Genomic DNA, 17,830 nt, shown 5'->3' with positions numbered 1-17,830 from the left:
AGGATAACCGATGGGCTTCAATGAGGTTCTATCTAGACAGGCCTCAATGCGCAACCAACAAGATCATGCTCAGCTCATGAACGACATGATTGAAGAAGTTTTGGACCGTAACCGCCGTTGATAATTTGTAGTTTTTTTATTTCGTAGTGTAATGTTTGAATTTTAATGAAATGAAGTTTTTTTCCAATTTTTGTAGTGTTTTAAATATTCAAATAAAAAAAATGTTTAGGACAGACTATAGGGCAGCCTATAGGGTGTAGAAGGGTAGGAAGATGAAATGCTGATGTGGCGGAGTATAGAGTGTCCTATAGCGTGGACTATAGGGCGCCCCATGGTGGATGCCCTTAAGATGTGAATAAATGTGGCATCCAATAGGAAAAGCATGAATGAATGGAATAATATTTAAGTAATAAAATAAATTTGTTTCCCTTTTTACATACATACTATATGATTTTATTTACCTAATAAAAAGCAAATAAAGTTTATTCTACAATAAGAAATCAAATACACAACGCAGCTTCGACACTCTATAAATAATCCATCAGATCTTCGCTGTTCTTTCTAGATACACAAAACCCACTCCAATTCGATCCCAATTTCGGATTTTTAAGCAACATTTCCCCGTTTTCTGGAAAATATCGACGAATTTATCGCGGATCGGCGCAGTGATTGTGGAAGCTGCATAGCTGCAGATATTGAATCTCGATAGCCTTTCGTTTCTTGTTAACTCTTTTTTATATTTTCTCCGATTTTTGGGGGTTTGATCGTTCGCTAGATTTGGGAAGACGCATGAGAAGGTTGGTCAAGCTGGGTATTTCGTCGAATTCCAACCATTTTATCACCTCAATTCACCTTTTCTCAAAAAACATTTTTTTACTGTTCCTCCTGTTGTTAAGATTACCCAAGCTTCTATCGAGGTTGAGATCGATCGATTTCTCGAGTAATTTTAGTAGCAGTAGTAGCATTTGTTCCCTTTCTAGCGATCGCGGCCTCCATTCTTTGTTGAATTATGGATTCAAGCAACAGCAGGTTTAATCGCCAATTGCGATCCAGTAAGTGTTGTTTGCTTATGATTTACTGGATTATTTAATTGTTCTAATGGCTCGGTTTTTAGCTCGTTTTTTTGGAGTATTTTAGTGTTGTTTTAGCTGGATTTATGCAAGACTAGTATTTTTTAATTCATAAGTCGTCAGATTTGAGTAATTTTATCTAATTGTAATGGTTTAGGAGGAATCTAGTTGTTTTCTACTTTATAGGAGTATATAAATTGTGTGAAAGAAAATTACAAAACACTTGATTAGTGATTAGTTTCTAATTCAAAGCAATTTGTTAGTGGTGTACTTTTTCAAAAGTTCTTACTTGAGTAAATTTTTACTGTGTAGATCTTTGCAATTCAAGCTTGGAGAGGAAATCGGCAGCCTCTCCATCAGTTATCGTCATAGGAGCTGGTTTTGCCGGCATTACAGCTGCACGGACTCTTCATGATGCCTCGTTTCAGGTATATATGCAGACATTTGGTTACTGCTTTCGTGACTGAGGATACGTGTGTTGAAGGAAGTGATTTTGCAGGTTACCTTGTTGGAGTCTAGGAATAGGATTGGTGGCCGTGTTCATACGAATTATTCGTTTGGTTTCCCTATCGATTTGGGTGCCTCATGGTAATTGATATTTTCTCGTACACATTTTCATGTTGCAGTCATTGTATGCTACGTTCGCTAACTGATGTATTCTTGTTCAGGCTACATGGTGTTGGCAATGAGAACCCATTGGCTTCACTCATTGGGAGATTGGGACTACCACTTTACCGGACCAGTGGGGATAACTCAGTTTTGTACGACCATGATTTAGAAAGGTACAACTTTTTTCCATCGCAACTTCATTGTGCCCATTTAAGTGCATACGCGACCTCTGTTATTTGAACTTGAGAAAGCATTTGACCTCAACTACTGTTTGCCTATTCGATCAACTTTTTGTGTTATTTACATTCATGATACAATTGGTGTTTGTTTGTCTTTTCAGCTATGCTCTTTATGACAAGGATGGTAATCAAGTTCCGCAAGATTTAGTAGCAAAGGTTGGCGAAACATTTGAGGCCATCTTGAAAGAGGCACGTAACGACCATCTTCTCTCAATAGCATAAATTGATTCAATGATTTATAGATGTTTTTTTAACATTCCTACTCCAAAGAGCCTCTTTTAGATATCGGTTGTTCTGATTTCTGATTAGGTTTGGATTTTTCTTTTTTCAGACTGATGTTATTAGACAGGAATTCAGGGAAGACATGTCTATTCAACGTGCTATCTCAATTGTTTTTGAGAGGAGACCAGACTTGAGGTTCTACATACACCAAAATTTTCAATTTTTATTTATTTCAGATCTTGTGACATTTATTAAGAGGTTGGGGGCATTTGTAGGTTGGAAGGTCTTGATCATAAGGTGTTACAGTGGTACCTCTGCCGAATGGAAGGCTGGTTTGCTGCAGATGCCGATACTATTTCACTTAGAGGCTGGGATCAGGTTACTCACTCGCTCATACTTAAAATTCCGTTCTTTAAAATAATCGTGTGGATCTTATTACCGTACATGTTAATACGTTCAATAAGTGATGAAATGAGTTCCTTAACAATTTATCGGAAAATAAACATCTTTTCCTTTCAAATATATAAGAGGTGGAAAAACTAATAAAGAACTTGCAATTGGCAACTAGACTTTAGCTCGTTCGATCATCAGGTATCAGAGTTTTTATTAACAAATTTTGTATTTGCTTTATAGGAAGAGTTGCTCCCTGGTGGGCATGGGCTCATGGTCCGGGGTTATCTTCCTGTTTTAAATACTCTTGCAAAAGGTCTTGACATCCGCTTGGGCCACAGGTAACAGACAATCCACTTAGCTTCAATAATTAATCCTCTCTGATAACAGTCTGAATCTAAAATTGGGTTTATTTTTTCTGGTTCGACTTTTAGAGTGACAAAAATCGTCAGAGGTCATAGTGGAGTAAAAATCACAGTAGACGATGGAAGAGTGCTAGTGGCAGATGCTGCCGTCATTGCTGTTCCTCTTGGTGTTCTGAAATCTAACAGCATCCAGTTTGAGCCGAAATTACCTGAATGGAAAGAAGAAGCAATTAGGGATATTGGAGTCGGGATTGAGAACAAGATAGTTTTGCACTTCGACAAGGTCTTTTGGCCAAACGTAGAGTTCTTGGGGATTGTTGCTGAAACCTCTTACGTGTGCAGCTACTTTCTCAATCTCCACAAGGCCACAGGGCATCGAGTCCTCGTCTACATGCCTTCTGGACAACTCGCCCGTGACATTGAGAAAATGCCTGACGAGGCTGCTGCTAAGTTTGCTTTTACACAACTTCAACGGATGTTTCCAAATGCTTCTGAACCGGTATATTTTGGCTCTATCTATTTCTGCATTGATGCAATTCTTGAATACGGAGTACTTTTTTTTCATTGAATTCTCACCGCTTCTTTGCATTATACGAGTTCTTACTCCCCTCCCGATTTTTGGATTATCTCACATGCAACACTAAAAATTCTACTATTTCTTGAGATCCTGACGAACGAACTCTTGTTCATATATAAACATGCAGATCGAGTACCTCGTTTCCCATTGGGGCACGGATGCAAATTCATTGGGCTCCTATAGCTATGATACAGTAGGAAAATCCCATGATCTGTATGAGAGGCTGCGGGTCCCAGTCGACAACCTGTTCTTTGCTGGTGAAGCGACCAGCATAGATTTTCCGGGATCCGTCCATGGTGCATACTCGACTGGTTTGATGGCTGCTGAGGACTGCAGGATGCGCGTCTTGGAGCGCCACGGAGAGTTGGATGTCTTCCAGTCTGTAATGGGCGAGGACATTCCAGTTTCAGTCCCACTGTTGATCTCGCGTTTATAAGCTCTGCGCATCTGCTTCTGTGGAACTCCCCTGTCGATGTTTGCTGGGACGAGGTACTGATTGCTATGTGAGAAACCGTGGTAGCCGGGAGGTCTCCTGGTTCGAATGATCAGAGTATCAGTTGATGAACTCTTCAGCCAGTAGAAATCTGTGTAGAAATATGGATTCATGATTAAGCTGAGTTCCTATATATGATTGTTTATGTATCAAACTTGATATGATACACTGTACTACAGTATTGTGAAACACTGTTTATGATTAGAGTATTTGCTAATTGATAGGTGTGGACTCTTTGCATCTTTCCAGTTGCATTTATTGGAGATGTGTGTGTGTTTTAATTAAGAATGACAATTTTGCGAGACAGGAACACATGGTGTTAAAACAATCTTATCTAATATGGTAATTGTGATGCAGTTTTGAAGAGTGTGTGATGTCTTGTTCTCTACGTATGATAAGTTGTATCTAATGGTTCCAGATGTGAGAAACCCACCTGAGGCGAAGCACTTTGCATCGACTGGAAGTTCATGTAATTAGCATACTGCTCTTGAAAACTCGAGCTCCGCATAGGCATAACCAGATTCGGCATCCCGACTGGAGCTTGGCTCACTCCGTTCGTAGCTTGATCAACTGGGGGCAAGCGCGATAAGCGCATTAGGTTATGGATCCCCGGCAGCATGATGGTTGGCGGCCCGATTCCCATACCTACACGCGACAAGTAGTGCTGCATGCCCGGAAGCATCATCGGCGCCATCCCCCTCCCCATCCACATCAACTACTACAACAACACACATTGAAACCAAAAACTCGTCTTAATTTCTTGCGAAAATTACCTAAATCAACATCAGATTACCTGAATCTGCATCTGCAAGGCCTTCATATACTCGATCGCCTCGTCTAACATCGACGCTTTGTCTGACTGCACGAGAGAAAAAGGCTCAAACACTGAAACATCCAAATAGGCACAGTCCATTTCAAGAATCTTGAATTCTTGTTGAGTTTGATTCTACATTGTTTGCATGAGGGATGAGCTCCTGCAACGCCTTCATCTTCTCGTTGATCCGGTCCCTTCGCCTCTGCAAGGAAACACGATGATGCATATTAAAATATCGATGCAAGAAACACGAAGAATGACCACCACCAAGAAAACCTTGTTTTGTCTAAATTATGATCACTTACTCTCTCAGACATGTTATGCACTTCAGCCACGAGGCTCCTACGAGCAGCCCCGTTCTTCGCCTTGTTCCCTGCAGCCGACTCCGACTCAGTCGCCTACACAACCACCTTTTAACCTCAATCCTAAGATCAATCAGCTAAAAACTAAGCAAAAAATGAAAAAAAAAATTAAGGTTGTTACACACATCACTCGGGCATTCAGACTCTTCCATGTCACGGCTCTTCCTCTTGTGCCTGCTCGTCTCATTCGACAGGCTGCTCGTTTTCCACAGGCTACTACTACCAGATCCACCAGAGGCAGACGTCCTAGCCTGCCCGGGTGCCTCCCTCTCCACGCCCTCGTTTAATGCCTTCCCAACCCCAGAGCTAGAAGCCCAGCTCATGTCAACTTTATTCACAACTTGGTTGCTCGCACAATGGCTCGACCCGACAGTCATTCCAGAGCACTCCAGGCTTTTACCGGGCACCTCAGCCGCCTCAAATCTCGGAGGAGGAGGCGGAGCAAAACCTTCTGATGGAGGGATCTCAGACAAGAAATTAGCACAGAATTCCCTCTCAAAAGGTTCATCAATAGGGCAATCAATCCATGAAACTGTCCCATCACCATGTGATTGCTTTGATTGCTTCCTATTGGTTTGACTATGCAACACAATCTCCCCATTTTGCCACAACAGCTCAACCAGCTCATTCTCTAATCTACAAACACAAGCATACGATGAATTCGAGCCACAAATCACGTGTAAAGAGCGAGGTCTAGCGTTCGGAGACGAACAAAGAAGCTTACCCAAGGTTTTCTTTGAAGAGGGACAGGGAATTCACCTCCAACATCAGTGTTCCAATCAGGAAGACAAGAATCCATACCTTAAAATTCTGCCTGAAATGGAATGAATAATATCAATTGTTTATAGTAGTAAAAGGTCTGATCATCAATAATGGAATAGTAGTTTATTCTGTTTTACTTAAAAAGAAAACAGCTATGATTGCCAACATCCACACTTTTAACTTAATCAATCACCTATTTCTTACAAGATCGGATGTTTTTTCACCCTCTCTCTCTCACTCTTTCTCTCAAATAGATCAATATGTTTCTTAAAAGAACCAAGAAGCTATGGAAATCTGAGCTCAAGAAGCAAAGAGAGAGAGAGAGAAAGAGAGAGAGATTACCTATGGTAGGATATCAAGACCAATAAAAAATCAGCAGAATTCAGTAAGACAGCAACTCCAGCAAGAACAATTTCAGTTCAAGAATTAAGAAAAACAATCCACCATAAAAAAAAATCCCTCATTTAAAAGAAATAAAACATTGGCTAGAAAAACAGAACACATTCAACATCACTATAAACAAGAAAAAAGAACATTTTTTTCTCGAAAAATCGAATCTTGATAATTAGCCACACAAAACCAAGAAGCACACTAATCTTTCACACGCACAAACACACACACCATAGGTGTTGAAGTGGGAAATAGCAGCAGCTGGGAAGAAGAGTCATTGGTGTCAGCATCAGCCCCTGTCCCACGTGCCAAGTTTTGATTGGTGAGGCTGGATCGCGTGGGCCCGGTTGCGAGAATGTACAGCTGTGTGTGAGAGAGATCTACAGCTTCGATCTCGATAGAGGTGTGATCAACAAACGAGCGCCCAACTCGCCACGTGGAGTTGTTCCATTTTTGGCTGCGGATACACTCGGTTTAAATATTCTTTAATCAGTAATTATTGGTTGCTACGGTATTACTACTTTACACCTTATCTATTTGGGGTTAAAGTAGTATTACTATATCAAGAATATTGTGTAGAATTTTGCCAAAGTAGATAGAGATTGGATCAGAATATCTTTTGTTGTTGAAGAAAGATTAGATTCGTTGTCCCCATTTTGAGGCGAATAAAAAGTCAAAAAAATATGTTCCTGATTCAAAAAAAGAAACTATCTATATAGATATTTCATGGTATTATATTTTTCAAACAATTTCAGTTGTCCTGATTTAGCGGATCCTGTAAACTATTCTTGAAATGAGATTGTGAGAACGCATGCATTGACCGTATAAAGTAGTATTTGTATTTACAGTGAAAATTAATTGTAATGAAAAAAAAACTTCAATTTTTTCGAACTCAAGTCCGCATTCATTCAATAAAGAGATCTATCTATCATACATATTCGCAATCAAACGACTGGATATGGTCTTAACCAGAGGCTCATGAGCCGAGTCAAGCCAAATAGATCTGAAGTTGCTATATACTTTCATTTAGTTGTACTTTTTTTTCTCCTTTTCGATTATTTTTTTTCCTTGTCCTTGAATCTTTAGATATTTTCTTATTTTATTGTTTTCCTTTCTATAATTGGCAAAATTCCCTTCCTCTAAATTTTTATATGCGCTACAGCTGAATTTATATTAATTTTATTTGATTTTTTAAATGTCATATGAGATAAGCTTATATCCAAATATCAACATAGTCCTATCCAGTCCAAGCCAAAACATTAGGCAAATCCCTATATTCAACTAAACACAACTAACCATTCAAATAAAAGTACATTTGTTCAACATACCATAGCTTCCACAAAATATATGGGAAAATCAGAGAGAGAAACAAATTTAGGAGAGAGGGAGAGAAACATAGAGATCTACAGAGCCTGTAAAAAAAGGCTAGTAGAAACCCAGAAAATTCAACATACAAAGTTTTTTTTATTACAAGCTTGCTTCCTCTGAGACAACCATCTCCCAACCTGCATTACTACCCCTATCCTATCGGTTGACGACGCCACCAGACTTTCCTAATTTCTACAGACATTAGGAGGAAGTCAAACTGACAGAAACAAAACGAACACTGCCATCGTCAATGCCTTACCTTAGCTGTACATTTCACCCTTAGGAGTCAAAGGTTTCAATCCAGAGTTACAGAAAAGAAAGCTCTTTAGATTTAAAAGCATACAAGAGCTTCCGACATGAACTCACAGTCATGTAAGAAAGTATAACAATAAAAACGAAGCAGAAAACAAATGCTTTCACAGACCTAAAAGACTAAAACATAGAATCTTGAGGCGTTAAAATCTGCCCGACATATACACATACTGTGTCTCAATCTCTGTCACAACAAGACTTCGAACAGAGCTCAAATGAAGAACTAGCCAACAGAATGGCTTCCAGATATTTTCCATCTCAGCCTCTGACAGACTCGGGGTTTATCTGTCCGCTGTTTCCACCATGAGCATTAAATACAGTAACAGGCATGGACCTCTGGGCGAAGTTCAGTAGCAATTTCTTCTGACTCTCATCAGTATGAGGCAGACTAGTACGAAGAAGTTCCACGGGCATCTCTCTACTTACAGCCTTTACAGCCTCTGGACCAATTGCCTCTGTGTTCGGTGCATTCTGAACAACTAACGACTGCACTATACTGTCATACTTGCTCACACAGTATTTTGTCAGGAGACCGAAGAAGGCATCGAAAGAAGCCTGCCAAAGTGCAGGATTAGGGATGCTGTAGTTTCCACCAAACTGAGGATCTCTTAACAGGGTTGTAGCTCTTTCTAACACAGACTTCAAAATGACTGATGCGCCATCTCCAGCAGGACTGCCTACCGGACGAAGTGGCGGCTGTTCAGAGGAACAAACAACTGCAGCAAGACAAGCACTGAGTGAATTAAGATCCATTCCACTAACACATAGAGAGACTCTTTTGGCAAGATCGTTGATGGTAATAGTTGCTTCCGCATCAGATGGAAAGCCACCAAACAAAAATCTTAGATGGCGGAAGATGGCCATGCAAACTATTCGAGTCAGCTCACTACCGGGAATGAGCAGCTGAAGAAACTTTGAAATAAGTTTTCGGCCTTTGGACAGGGAAACTATTCGTAGAAACACTATATCATCCTTGGGGGAGAGACCCACAGCATTTCCACTTTTTCCCAAGGGATCAACTAGCTGAAGAGATGCAGCTAATCCTTCTAATAGAACATGGCGTTTCCGGTTAAGCTGGCTCCCACCATCTTGAGGTTGAGTGAACTGTAACAGCCGATCAATGTCATCGACCTCAAGAAGAAGACTTAACCCATCTTCAGTAGTTATCCGAGCAGCAACCATTGGCTCCTCTTCTAAAGGCTTCTCAGATAATTTCTGTTCAGCATTACCATCCCCGCAGGCAGAGGGAGGAGGGTCAACTTCAAGAAGAGGATGGGGCCTACGAATTGAAGAGAAACAAACCCTTCCAAGAGCATCAACATGGAGATGTGGCTGTAGTTCAGAATTGTTACGGGAACGAGAAGATTGTTCTTTCTGGTGAGATGGGCAAAAACGAAACCTTGACCTTGTTTCAGCAGATTTCTTAGCAAGACTTGCTTGATGGTAATAATCATCCACATACGGATCACTCCCATGGGTAGCAGCAAGCTGCATCTTAAGAATGCTCTCAATCTCTTCAGCAGTCATGTACTTAGATCTAATTTGTGGCAAATTAATCTCACTTTTATGGCTGCTGCTAGCATCAGACCCTTGATGGGAAAATCTGACAGAGTGTCTGCTCTTTCCAGATTTAGGTTTTGCTTCCTTCTTGTCTGCTAATCCATACTTGTTTAACTGTGCAGGAGAGGGATATGTATTATATATTTGTGACTGTAATGCTGAAAAATGGGCTAATGATGGTTGAAATGAAAGTTGTCCTCTCTGCTGCTGTGGGGACAGCAGATGTGATGGTAATAACCCATTTTGAAACTGACGCTGCATAATATTGTTTAAGAGAATAGACTGATCCCCATGAAGAACACCAGCGTGACTACTCCATTGATTTTGATGTTGATTGTGACGTGAGATATTGGGTGAGGATAAACGTGACATGTTTGGGTTATAATGGTATCCATGTGGCAAGCCAGACATATGGAGAGCAGAATTAGCTAATGAAGAGTTGCTCGAAGAAGAGAAAGGCAACTGAAGTCCACCAGAAAGAGATGACAAACTAATATGATGAGCACTATTTGGTGAAGCTTGTTGTGATCCTGGTGGAGGGAAAGAAGTGAATGCTGATTTTGGGACTAAAATAGGCTCACTAGAACAGTGTTGAAGCATTTGCTGCTGCTCAGGGTATGATGACGTTCTATATAATGGTGTAGACTCTTGGCGGTACAATGAAGAACGATGTGGCTGCGATGACCATCTCTTGTTTTCCTCATAGCATTCTGAGTCTGACATGTGATGGTCAACCCAATCGGGAAAATCTGTTTCTCGTGCCCATTCAGTAGCTGATGAACCTGAAAGGACAAAACATTAATCACAAAATCGTCTAATAATTCATGAAACAGAAGGGCAAAAGAGAATATAAAGCAATATTATCTGGAAAATGGAAGTACATACTTGTAAGTCAATTATAGAATTTCAACTTATTCTAGTCATCCTATGAACAAAAGCTACAAAACTAACAGTATCATCCAGAGACACCTTAATAGCAGAGAGAGGTAAGGAATGAGAACTTTTATGGTTCTAAACTCCCAACAAAAGGAGAGCAATATGGGCACACGGCATATTAAACCAACGATCTGTGTAAGGAGAAATTGTCACCTGCTATTGTTAAATATACTTCAACATGAACATGCTGCAACACCAGCAGCAGTGCCCTAGAATCAGATTCCCATATAATATGGGTAACATTAACAATGAAGTCCTAAAGATTCTTCCTTAGCAAAGTAGTATCGTTCACAAAGTCCGTAATAAACCATATCTAATGAAGGACAATAGGCCTTTTGGTGAATAGAGTGTGAGCGGGTAGTGGTGAAGAAACACGCGTAAATAAAAATGAATGATTTGGAAATTAGCTAGGTCATAAGTACATACTTTCCCTTGAGAAAGATCCAGATCCTCGATCACCAATAACACCAGGATGCCTAGGTCCAGAAACAACTTTGTTTAACTGCAAAAGGATATAACAAAATAAACAAATACTCCATATATAGCAATACACGAACAAGCATCTGAAGAACCAGAATAAGACTATATACAAGATCCAAAGGCCAAGTTTAGTGCAACTTACCTTAGCAAATGTAGTAGCCAGATCATCTATTTCAGATAATGGTCCTAATCCTGATCCCTGTAAAAATGAACAAAAGAATACAATTAATATCAAAGCACTCACTGCTCACAGCAATTCAAAGAATTTGGCCAACAAACAACTTAAAATCTACATATGACTAATAAATTAACAGCAGAAAGGTACAATCTACAATCATAAAAATAGTTCCACAATGAAAACAAACCAATAGCTTGATGCTTATAGAATTCTTCTTTTTTTCCATTTCATGGAGTAAGAAGAAGTATCATTTTTATGGTTCACCTCATCTTTGTCAAACAAATGATACTCATTGAGATCATCTTCCCCACCAATTCTGCCTTCAACTCCAGAAGCAAACCCATCTTCATCTTCAAATCCCCCCAATTCCACTTCATCCACCGCACCTTTCCCAAAAAAAGTATACTGCGACGCATCAAACCGCGCCGAATCTGCATCAAACAATACACAACCAACAAAATCAATCCACAACGCACAATACCAAGCTCGGTACCCTAATCTCCACAACAAATTACAAAGAACCAAAATCCAAAAACACACAAGATAAATTTTCCATAACATCAAAAAAAAATCGGCGCAAACCAGAAAATGAGCTGCTGGATTGGTCGGTGAAGCCGTTGAGATCTTTCCCTCCAGATCTCTCCATAATTACAAAATTAACAGCCGCGGGATGAAAACCCTTGCTGCAATCGCATGAACGGTGATGCGAAATTGTAAACACAATCACCACCACCGATAATTAGGGTTTTGAGGCCGACGACGAAACCAGTCACTGTTGCGCAAACAGTAAGCTGTTGCCCGTGCCCATATTTATGTAACAGAGGTAGAGAGAGAAGAAAGAGAGAGGGAGAGATGGTGGAGCATAGTGTATATATAAAAATTGTATGTATATTCGCTTCCAGCGAGAGAAGATAAGGAGAGAGAGAGAGAGAGAGAGAGAGAGAGAGAGAGAGATTATTATCTAATCTAAAATTAATAAAAAATTTGATTGTATTAATTTGGCAGAAGATAAGAAGAATTTAACATTGACTTTTCTGACCATGTTACGCCATTCCTGGCTTTATAATTTTTAAATATTTTTTATATTTTGTGACGATCATAATCCATGTTATAATTGTATGTTTTTTAATAAACTAATTATGAGCACAATAAATTATATAATTATTTGATGGGGTTACAGATTTTATTTTCGATAAGTGGTGATATTTTGATACTCTAAAATCAAGTTGGATTAAAAAGTCTTTTAAATCGATTATTACTTTTTCTTTACTATTATCCCAAAAAATGTAGTAAAAGAAAAGTGTTGGTCGAATATATTTAAGCCACCAGAGAGTGTGTTATTTTTTGTATTTGGATTTTGGGGGAATCTGGATTTATATTCGAAGAGATTTAGTTATTTCTGGTTTTTATGATTGCGATTTGTGTTGCTATTTAATTAATATTGTCAATCCATTCGACATATAACACCACCGGCCATTTATATGATAATACATTAATACTGAGTTGTCGCTTGATCTAGGGTCTCCATTATTTTATTGTGATTTTTGGGGAAATGAAAAATATTTATTTTTCGAATTATCAACACATTTTTTTCCATGTACGTCGACATCTCATGATTTTTTTTAATTGTTGTGATATTTTCTATTGCCTAGAGATGTAGAGTGTTTTAGTATATATACAACTACAATACTTGACCTTAAATCAGAGGTGATAACTTTAAGAATATACGAACCAAACATGATAATTTTATATAATTAATTACAATTATATTGATGTGTGCATGCTGTTATTTGTGTTACAAAATTATATATTGCCGTAGAACCATGAAGCAAAATATTAAGGTGAGTGAGATACAAGAATTAATATGGAATAAATAAATAGGTTGAAAAGGCAATTAAAATATGATGAAAAATTAAGACAAAGTGGCCCATAAAATTATGAAACTTTGATTCTAATATACTTCAATAGTCATTAATACACAGAATGTTTACATCAATTAGAATTAAAATGACAATTATTAATAAGTGACCTATCAACTGGGGCATCATAATATATGAAATGAAATATGATAATGAATAGAAAAAAATTATATAGAAAATCAAATAAAATCAAAGACATTATCATAATCAATGATATGTAACAAAGATAAGCTTCTTTTTGGCAAAATATCTCAATTATTGCATTTCATCAACTCGTTAGCACCATAAGTTCATAACATGTAACACGTGCTAAAAAAACACAAATATATATGCAAAGAATCAAGATGTCACACAACACCTATTTATTAACGATTAGTAACATCGAATTTTCAAATTACATCAAAATCATAAACCTAGTTGATCGATTGTATTTGAGTCAAATTTGATTTTTAATTAATTTATAAATTTGATGATTTTGATTATACTTTACAAAACCCAAGAATATAACCAATGCTAAAATAATAGTCTAATATACGAAACAAAAATAATATGAAAACGAAATTGCCGACTAATAAATCCCAAACTTATTTGGTCCACATATAAAAAAAGTTGTTACTAAAATTTTATTTTTGTATCACTCATGAGAATATTGGACCACTTAATTTGTTCATGCACAATTAATGGGCTCTACACTTTGTTGATATAGACATATTAGTGATGCCACATGACATGTTTTTCCACAATACTTATAAAGAACCCATCATTTCAATTTTTTTCTCTCTAATCATAAGAATTAGGTCTACAAGTAGAATAAAACTAAAGCTACTTTAAAATGCATAAGCTTTTTTTTTAAATAAAATAACAACAATAATTATCACAATTTGCAATCGCAACCAACCTCTATTGCTTAAAAAGCAATCCAATTTAGTAATATTCAACATTGTTCCAATCAATAAAGACAAATGTTAAGACAAAGAAAACCAACTTACAAGTTGATAACAATTTTCATTGCCTTTTTAGGGCAATTGGGCTATGCAATCAAAGACCAATGAAATTCGGGCTGGGGCGGCCCGAACTGATCACTTTCGAAACAAGGGTCAAGGGCCCAAGTTGCAATCCAATAACACATTTTTGTGGCCAAGTATAAATATAACTAATCATAAGTTATGGGAATATTTGAGTGACAATAAGAGATACTTAGAAATCAAAAGAAGAAGTAATTTGGTTTGACATCTAGAGTTACACAAGGTATATGGGTATGTATAAATGTGTTGTGAAATAATTCTATTTACGAGTCGGCCAACTTTAGAAGAGCCAATGCTTTTTCCTCCTTGTTCGTGTAGGAACCTCTGTCGAAATTCGGGCAACTCGTGTTAGATACTAGGTCACCAGTTCGATCTCACCAATGCGTCCTAGGTTAGGACTAACTAGAGCTAGAAAGAAACATATAGTACTATATATATAGTAGATGAAGATTGTTACCTCCTGCTTGATACAACGAATTATAGTGAACTTCGCTCCAAAAGCTTAGCCACAACTCTATAGAAAACGACGAGCACGAATAAGCGATTCAATCTAATATTCGTCTAAATTTAAATCCGTGTACGACATTAATCTTAGAGCTGTCAAACCTCATGTCTATGCCCTCGGGTCTAAGGGATGATTCAGGCCAATTCATTGGTCCAGGCCCACTTCACAAATTTTTTTGGCCCAGTCCAATATTTCTATTATGACTAACAAGTCCGACCCGACCTTACCCAACATCGGGCTGGGCTGGTTTTGACACATGTACATTTTACAGTTCTTGATTTTCTGTTTAATTAAAACGTAAGACTAGAACAAATGCACAAGCTAATCCGTGGCCGAAGAGTAGAAAACCACACGGGTGAAATAGTTAAGACGTGTCGTACCTCTGCATGGGCTTCTGTCCTTCGGGAGGATCTCAATGTAGCCGTTGTCACGGAAGGAGGTGATCAAACATATTTTGGCTTCAAACTTCGGAAATGCCAAAATAAGTTTTGAGTATAACGAATATTATGAGCACAAACACATACTCTAACTTATCAAGTGTCGCAGTGTAACTTACTCGATCTGCAGCTGCTTGTAGAGTAACATGATCTCCCCATTCACCCAACCTACACTTCGAGTAACATTACGTTAGTAGACACAATGAGATTTATATCGTGCTACAATGAAATTCAAGAGAGAAACATCTACACATCACACCTTTTCATCTTCTTCACATAGTGTTTGTACCTCATCGGGACATAACTTTCGTATAGTCTTCTGTGCCGTTTAAGCTGAACATAAGTAGGACTACTGTAAATGCATCGTATTTCACAAAATGGTGTAACAAATACAGCTTTGCATCTTCTGAACAGAACAAGAACTTGACCATAGAAGCGGAGATTGACAAGATGAAAGGTTTGGATATTTAACGAAGAATAGAACATATCGTGATAACAAGGAAGAGCAAAACTAGGCTGAAACACACCTGCTTGATAACCTCCTTTCTTACGAACTTGTGGTAGTCTGGATTCTGATATAACTGATCAGCCAGAGCTCGAAACTGGAAAATAGTGACTAATTACAGATATAACCAGAGAAACTATACATATCTAGACTCAGAAATTTAGAAAAATGTATACTGAAAATTAGTAACCAACCTGGCAATTCCCGTCTCCCTCGATTTGCATTTCAGCTAAGCTATATGTCGCCAGCCTGATGATAACGATAAAAAGACAAAGGTAACTAATAACGTAAAGATACCAATGAAGTCCAAATAGTTACATCATATTTTCTTTGCCAAGCATTTCCTCGGGTTCAAGTTCTCGGTTATGATTATTTCATTATCGAAACATTCATAGTATCTAGAAAACGACAGATATACATAACATACTATTTTTTTGTAATGATAACCACTCCTACTTCCCATGGTATAACCTACTACTGCATCAATAAAATGTGATCGTCTTAAAGTGAGATATCAAAAGATTGTACTCATCTTCTTTCAGATTTTCGGGCATGACTACTTAAATACCAGACGGATAGATTATGTAAAAAGATATAAGTGTTGAGATGAAGTAAAACCTTTGAGCTAGCCTCTCATGGTCTAAGGTTGCATCATTTGGATCGGGTATATCACCAATGACCCGAGGAGTGTGCTGCCAATACAACAATCAAAGTAAGTGGACACATAGTTATCCCGATGACTTATTCTCAACTCAAGCATTTAGCTACACAAATCATAGTTAGCCACAAAGAAACAATGCAAACACCAGACCTGCAGTCCTATTGCACTTCCCACACTAACATAATACTACTTACCTATCAGTACTCGTTGCAACGATAATTACCCAAGACGCAGATCTACACAAGCTATAAAAACACAAGGTTTGAGTCCAAGAACTTAAGCCACCCCCGAGGAATAATTCTCAACTTAAGCATTTAGCTACACAAACGCATAATACAGAGCAACAATTTCAAGAATCCCAGTTTAACAATGTCGAGACACGATCTTCATGAAAACTAGACATATCATTGCGAGCAAATCATAGTTAGCCAGGAGAAACAATTGCACACAACTTACCTATCAGTACAAGTTGCAACGAAAACTAACCAAAATGCAGATCTACACAAGCTAAACAAACACTAGGTTCAAGTCCAAGAATTTAAGCCACTCCCAAATCACCATAAACCACCAAATCAAGAATGCATACTTCAGTCACAACAGAAATGAGTAAAACACACAAACAAGAATCAGAAAACGCCCAAAAATTCAAAACCAACAACCAAACCAGTGATCACACACACCGGAATCGAGTCCAAATGAGAGAGCCGTTTGCCAAGCTTGTGACTATCATAGCTTAATTTCTCCTCCTCAGCCAATATCTCAGCAATGGTGTGATCATCCTCTGTATCATGTGAGCTACTATTCAAACTCGAGCTCGAGCTCGCACTTGCATTTGCATTTCTATAGACATCGCCCATACTACTTTTCCAAATTCACCACAGCAGCCAACTGCAACATCAACAAACGCCAAAATAGCCATTCAAATAGAGCCAATAAACCATATCACATTCACAAACTCAGCCCCTAAATCATCAATTCACCAGAGTAGCAAAATCGAAAACCCACAAAAAATCTTGATGTAAGATTCAAGAATAAGCATAAACAGAAGCTCCCATAAACATGAATTTGATAAAATTGAGCTAGAAAGCAAGAAAGAAGTGAACTTTGATTCCAAGAAAAGGCACAAAAACATTAATTCAAGGAGGAGTCTTTACCCAAAGATAACACTCTTCGGTTTCCTTTCTTTTCTTTTATTTCTTTTCCTTTCGATTATTTTGTTTGGAGTGAAGGTAAGGGAAAGAAAAAAAAATAGATTTGGATTTTATGGGAATTCAGTAAACAAACAAAGGAATAAAGCGTGTCTTCTTCAAGTTCATGTTCTTGACTTTTGTGATTCAACAAAGTCTCACTGCTCACTCCTAAATTTCAGTGTAGTTCTGACGTAATGTTTTGTCATTTATTCTTATCCACTTTCTAAATTTTCGATCAGGTAGAATTTAATTGTCACATTGAAATGGATTTTATTTTTAGAGTAATGATAAACTTACATAAATTCTACATAATTGGATATTTTAGGTATTTCACAATTAAAATCGGTTCTTAATTTTTAATTACTTTTAAAATAATTAGTAGAAGGATTTTGGTCAAAACAAGAATGACTTTAAATAAAGAAATATAGGCCAAATGTGATCCTTAGGATTTGGCGAGATCA

The 17,830-nt window shown here is 37.9% G+C and overlaps 4 protein-coding genes across 7 annotated transcripts; 1 reads left to right on the top strand and 3 right to left on the bottom strand.

Annotated features, from left to right (window-relative positions):
- The first annotated feature begins 494 nt into the window (after positions 1-494).
- LOC121755793 (polyamine oxidase 2-like) lies at positions 495-4,207 on the top strand. 2 transcript variants are annotated; one of them, XM_042151181.1, is made up of 11 exons: positions 495-797; positions 897-1,052; positions 1,383-1,498; positions 1,570-1,658; positions 1,739-1,852; positions 2,020-2,107; positions 2,250-2,335; positions 2,416-2,518; positions 2,774-2,871; positions 2,965-3,394; positions 3,600-4,207. In XM_042151181.1, the coding sequence occupies exons 2-11, from the start codon at positions 1,010-1,012 to the stop codon at positions 3,906-3,908; spliced, it is 1,476 nt and encodes a 491-aa protein (XP_042007115.1). In that variant the 5' UTR covers positions 495-797; positions 897-1,009; the 3' UTR covers positions 3,909-4,207. The 2 variants fall into 2 exon arrangements, with proteins under 2 accessions (XP_042007115.1, XP_042007114.1); XM_042151180.1 differs by having other exon boundaries at positions 495-1,052.
- LOC121755794 (transcription factor PHYTOCHROME INTERACTING FACTOR-LIKE 13-like) lies at positions 3,916-6,756 on the bottom strand. 3 transcript variants are annotated; one of them, XM_042151182.1, is made up of 8 exons: positions 6,525-6,756; positions 5,866-5,955; positions 5,267-5,777; positions 5,085-5,177; positions 4,916-4,981; positions 4,759-4,824; positions 4,399-4,680; positions 3,916-4,056 (listed from the first exon to the last, which is right to left on the bottom strand). In XM_042151182.1, the coding sequence occupies exons 1-8, from the start codon at positions 6,581-6,583 to the stop codon at positions 4,042-4,044; spliced, it is 1,182 nt and encodes a 393-aa protein (XP_042007116.1). In that variant the 5' UTR covers positions 6,584-6,756; the 3' UTR covers positions 3,916-4,041. The 3 variants fall into 3 exon arrangements, with proteins under 3 accessions (XP_042007116.1, XP_042007117.1, XP_042007118.1); XM_042151183.1 differs by lacking the exon at positions 6,525-6,756 and adding an exon at positions 6,246-6,516; XM_042151184.1 differs by lacking the exon at positions 6,525-6,756 and having other exon boundaries at positions 5,267-5,778; positions 5,865-6,516.
- A 1,144-nt stretch (positions 6,757-7,900) lies between these two features.
- Positions 7,901-12,048, bottom strand: LOC121755607 (protein PAT1 homolog 1-like). Its single transcript, XM_042150922.1, has 5 exons — positions 11,710-12,048; positions 11,392-11,558; positions 11,092-11,148; positions 10,896-10,971; positions 7,901-10,315 (listed from the first exon to the last, which is right to left on the bottom strand). The coding sequence occupies exons 1-5, from the start codon at positions 11,771-11,773 to the stop codon at positions 8,232-8,234; spliced, it is 2,448 nt and encodes an 815-aa protein (XP_042006856.1). The 5' UTR covers positions 11,774-12,048; the 3' UTR covers positions 7,901-8,231.
- A 2,108-nt stretch (positions 12,049-14,156) lies between these two features.
- LOC121754896 (OVARIAN TUMOR DOMAIN-containing deubiquitinating enzyme 11-like) lies at positions 14,157-17,553 on the bottom strand. Its single transcript, XM_042150186.1, has 10 exons — positions 17,334-17,553; positions 16,860-17,067; positions 16,137-16,210; positions 15,713-15,767; positions 15,541-15,615; positions 15,273-15,346; positions 15,133-15,181; positions 14,957-15,041; positions 14,529-14,585; positions 14,157-14,395 (listed from the first exon to the last, which is right to left on the bottom strand). Exons 2-10 carry the CDS (start codon positions 17,034-17,036, stop codon positions 14,352-14,354), a joined length of 690 nt encoding a protein of 229 aa, XP_042006120.1. The 5' UTR covers positions 17,037-17,067; positions 17,334-17,553; the 3' UTR covers positions 14,157-14,351.
- Between the last annotated feature and the right edge of the window lie 277 nt (positions 17,554-17,830).

Source organism: Salvia splendens, chromosome 11 (genome assembly GCF_004379255.2).
Source record: "Salvia splendens isolate huo1 chromosome 11, SspV2, whole genome shotgun sequence".
Lineage (NCBI taxonomy): Eukaryota > Viridiplantae > Streptophyta > Magnoliopsida > Lamiales > Lamiaceae > Salvia > Salvia splendens.
Note: the sequence above shows the minus strand (reverse complement) of the source record. Positions and strands in the feature narration are given on the sequence as shown.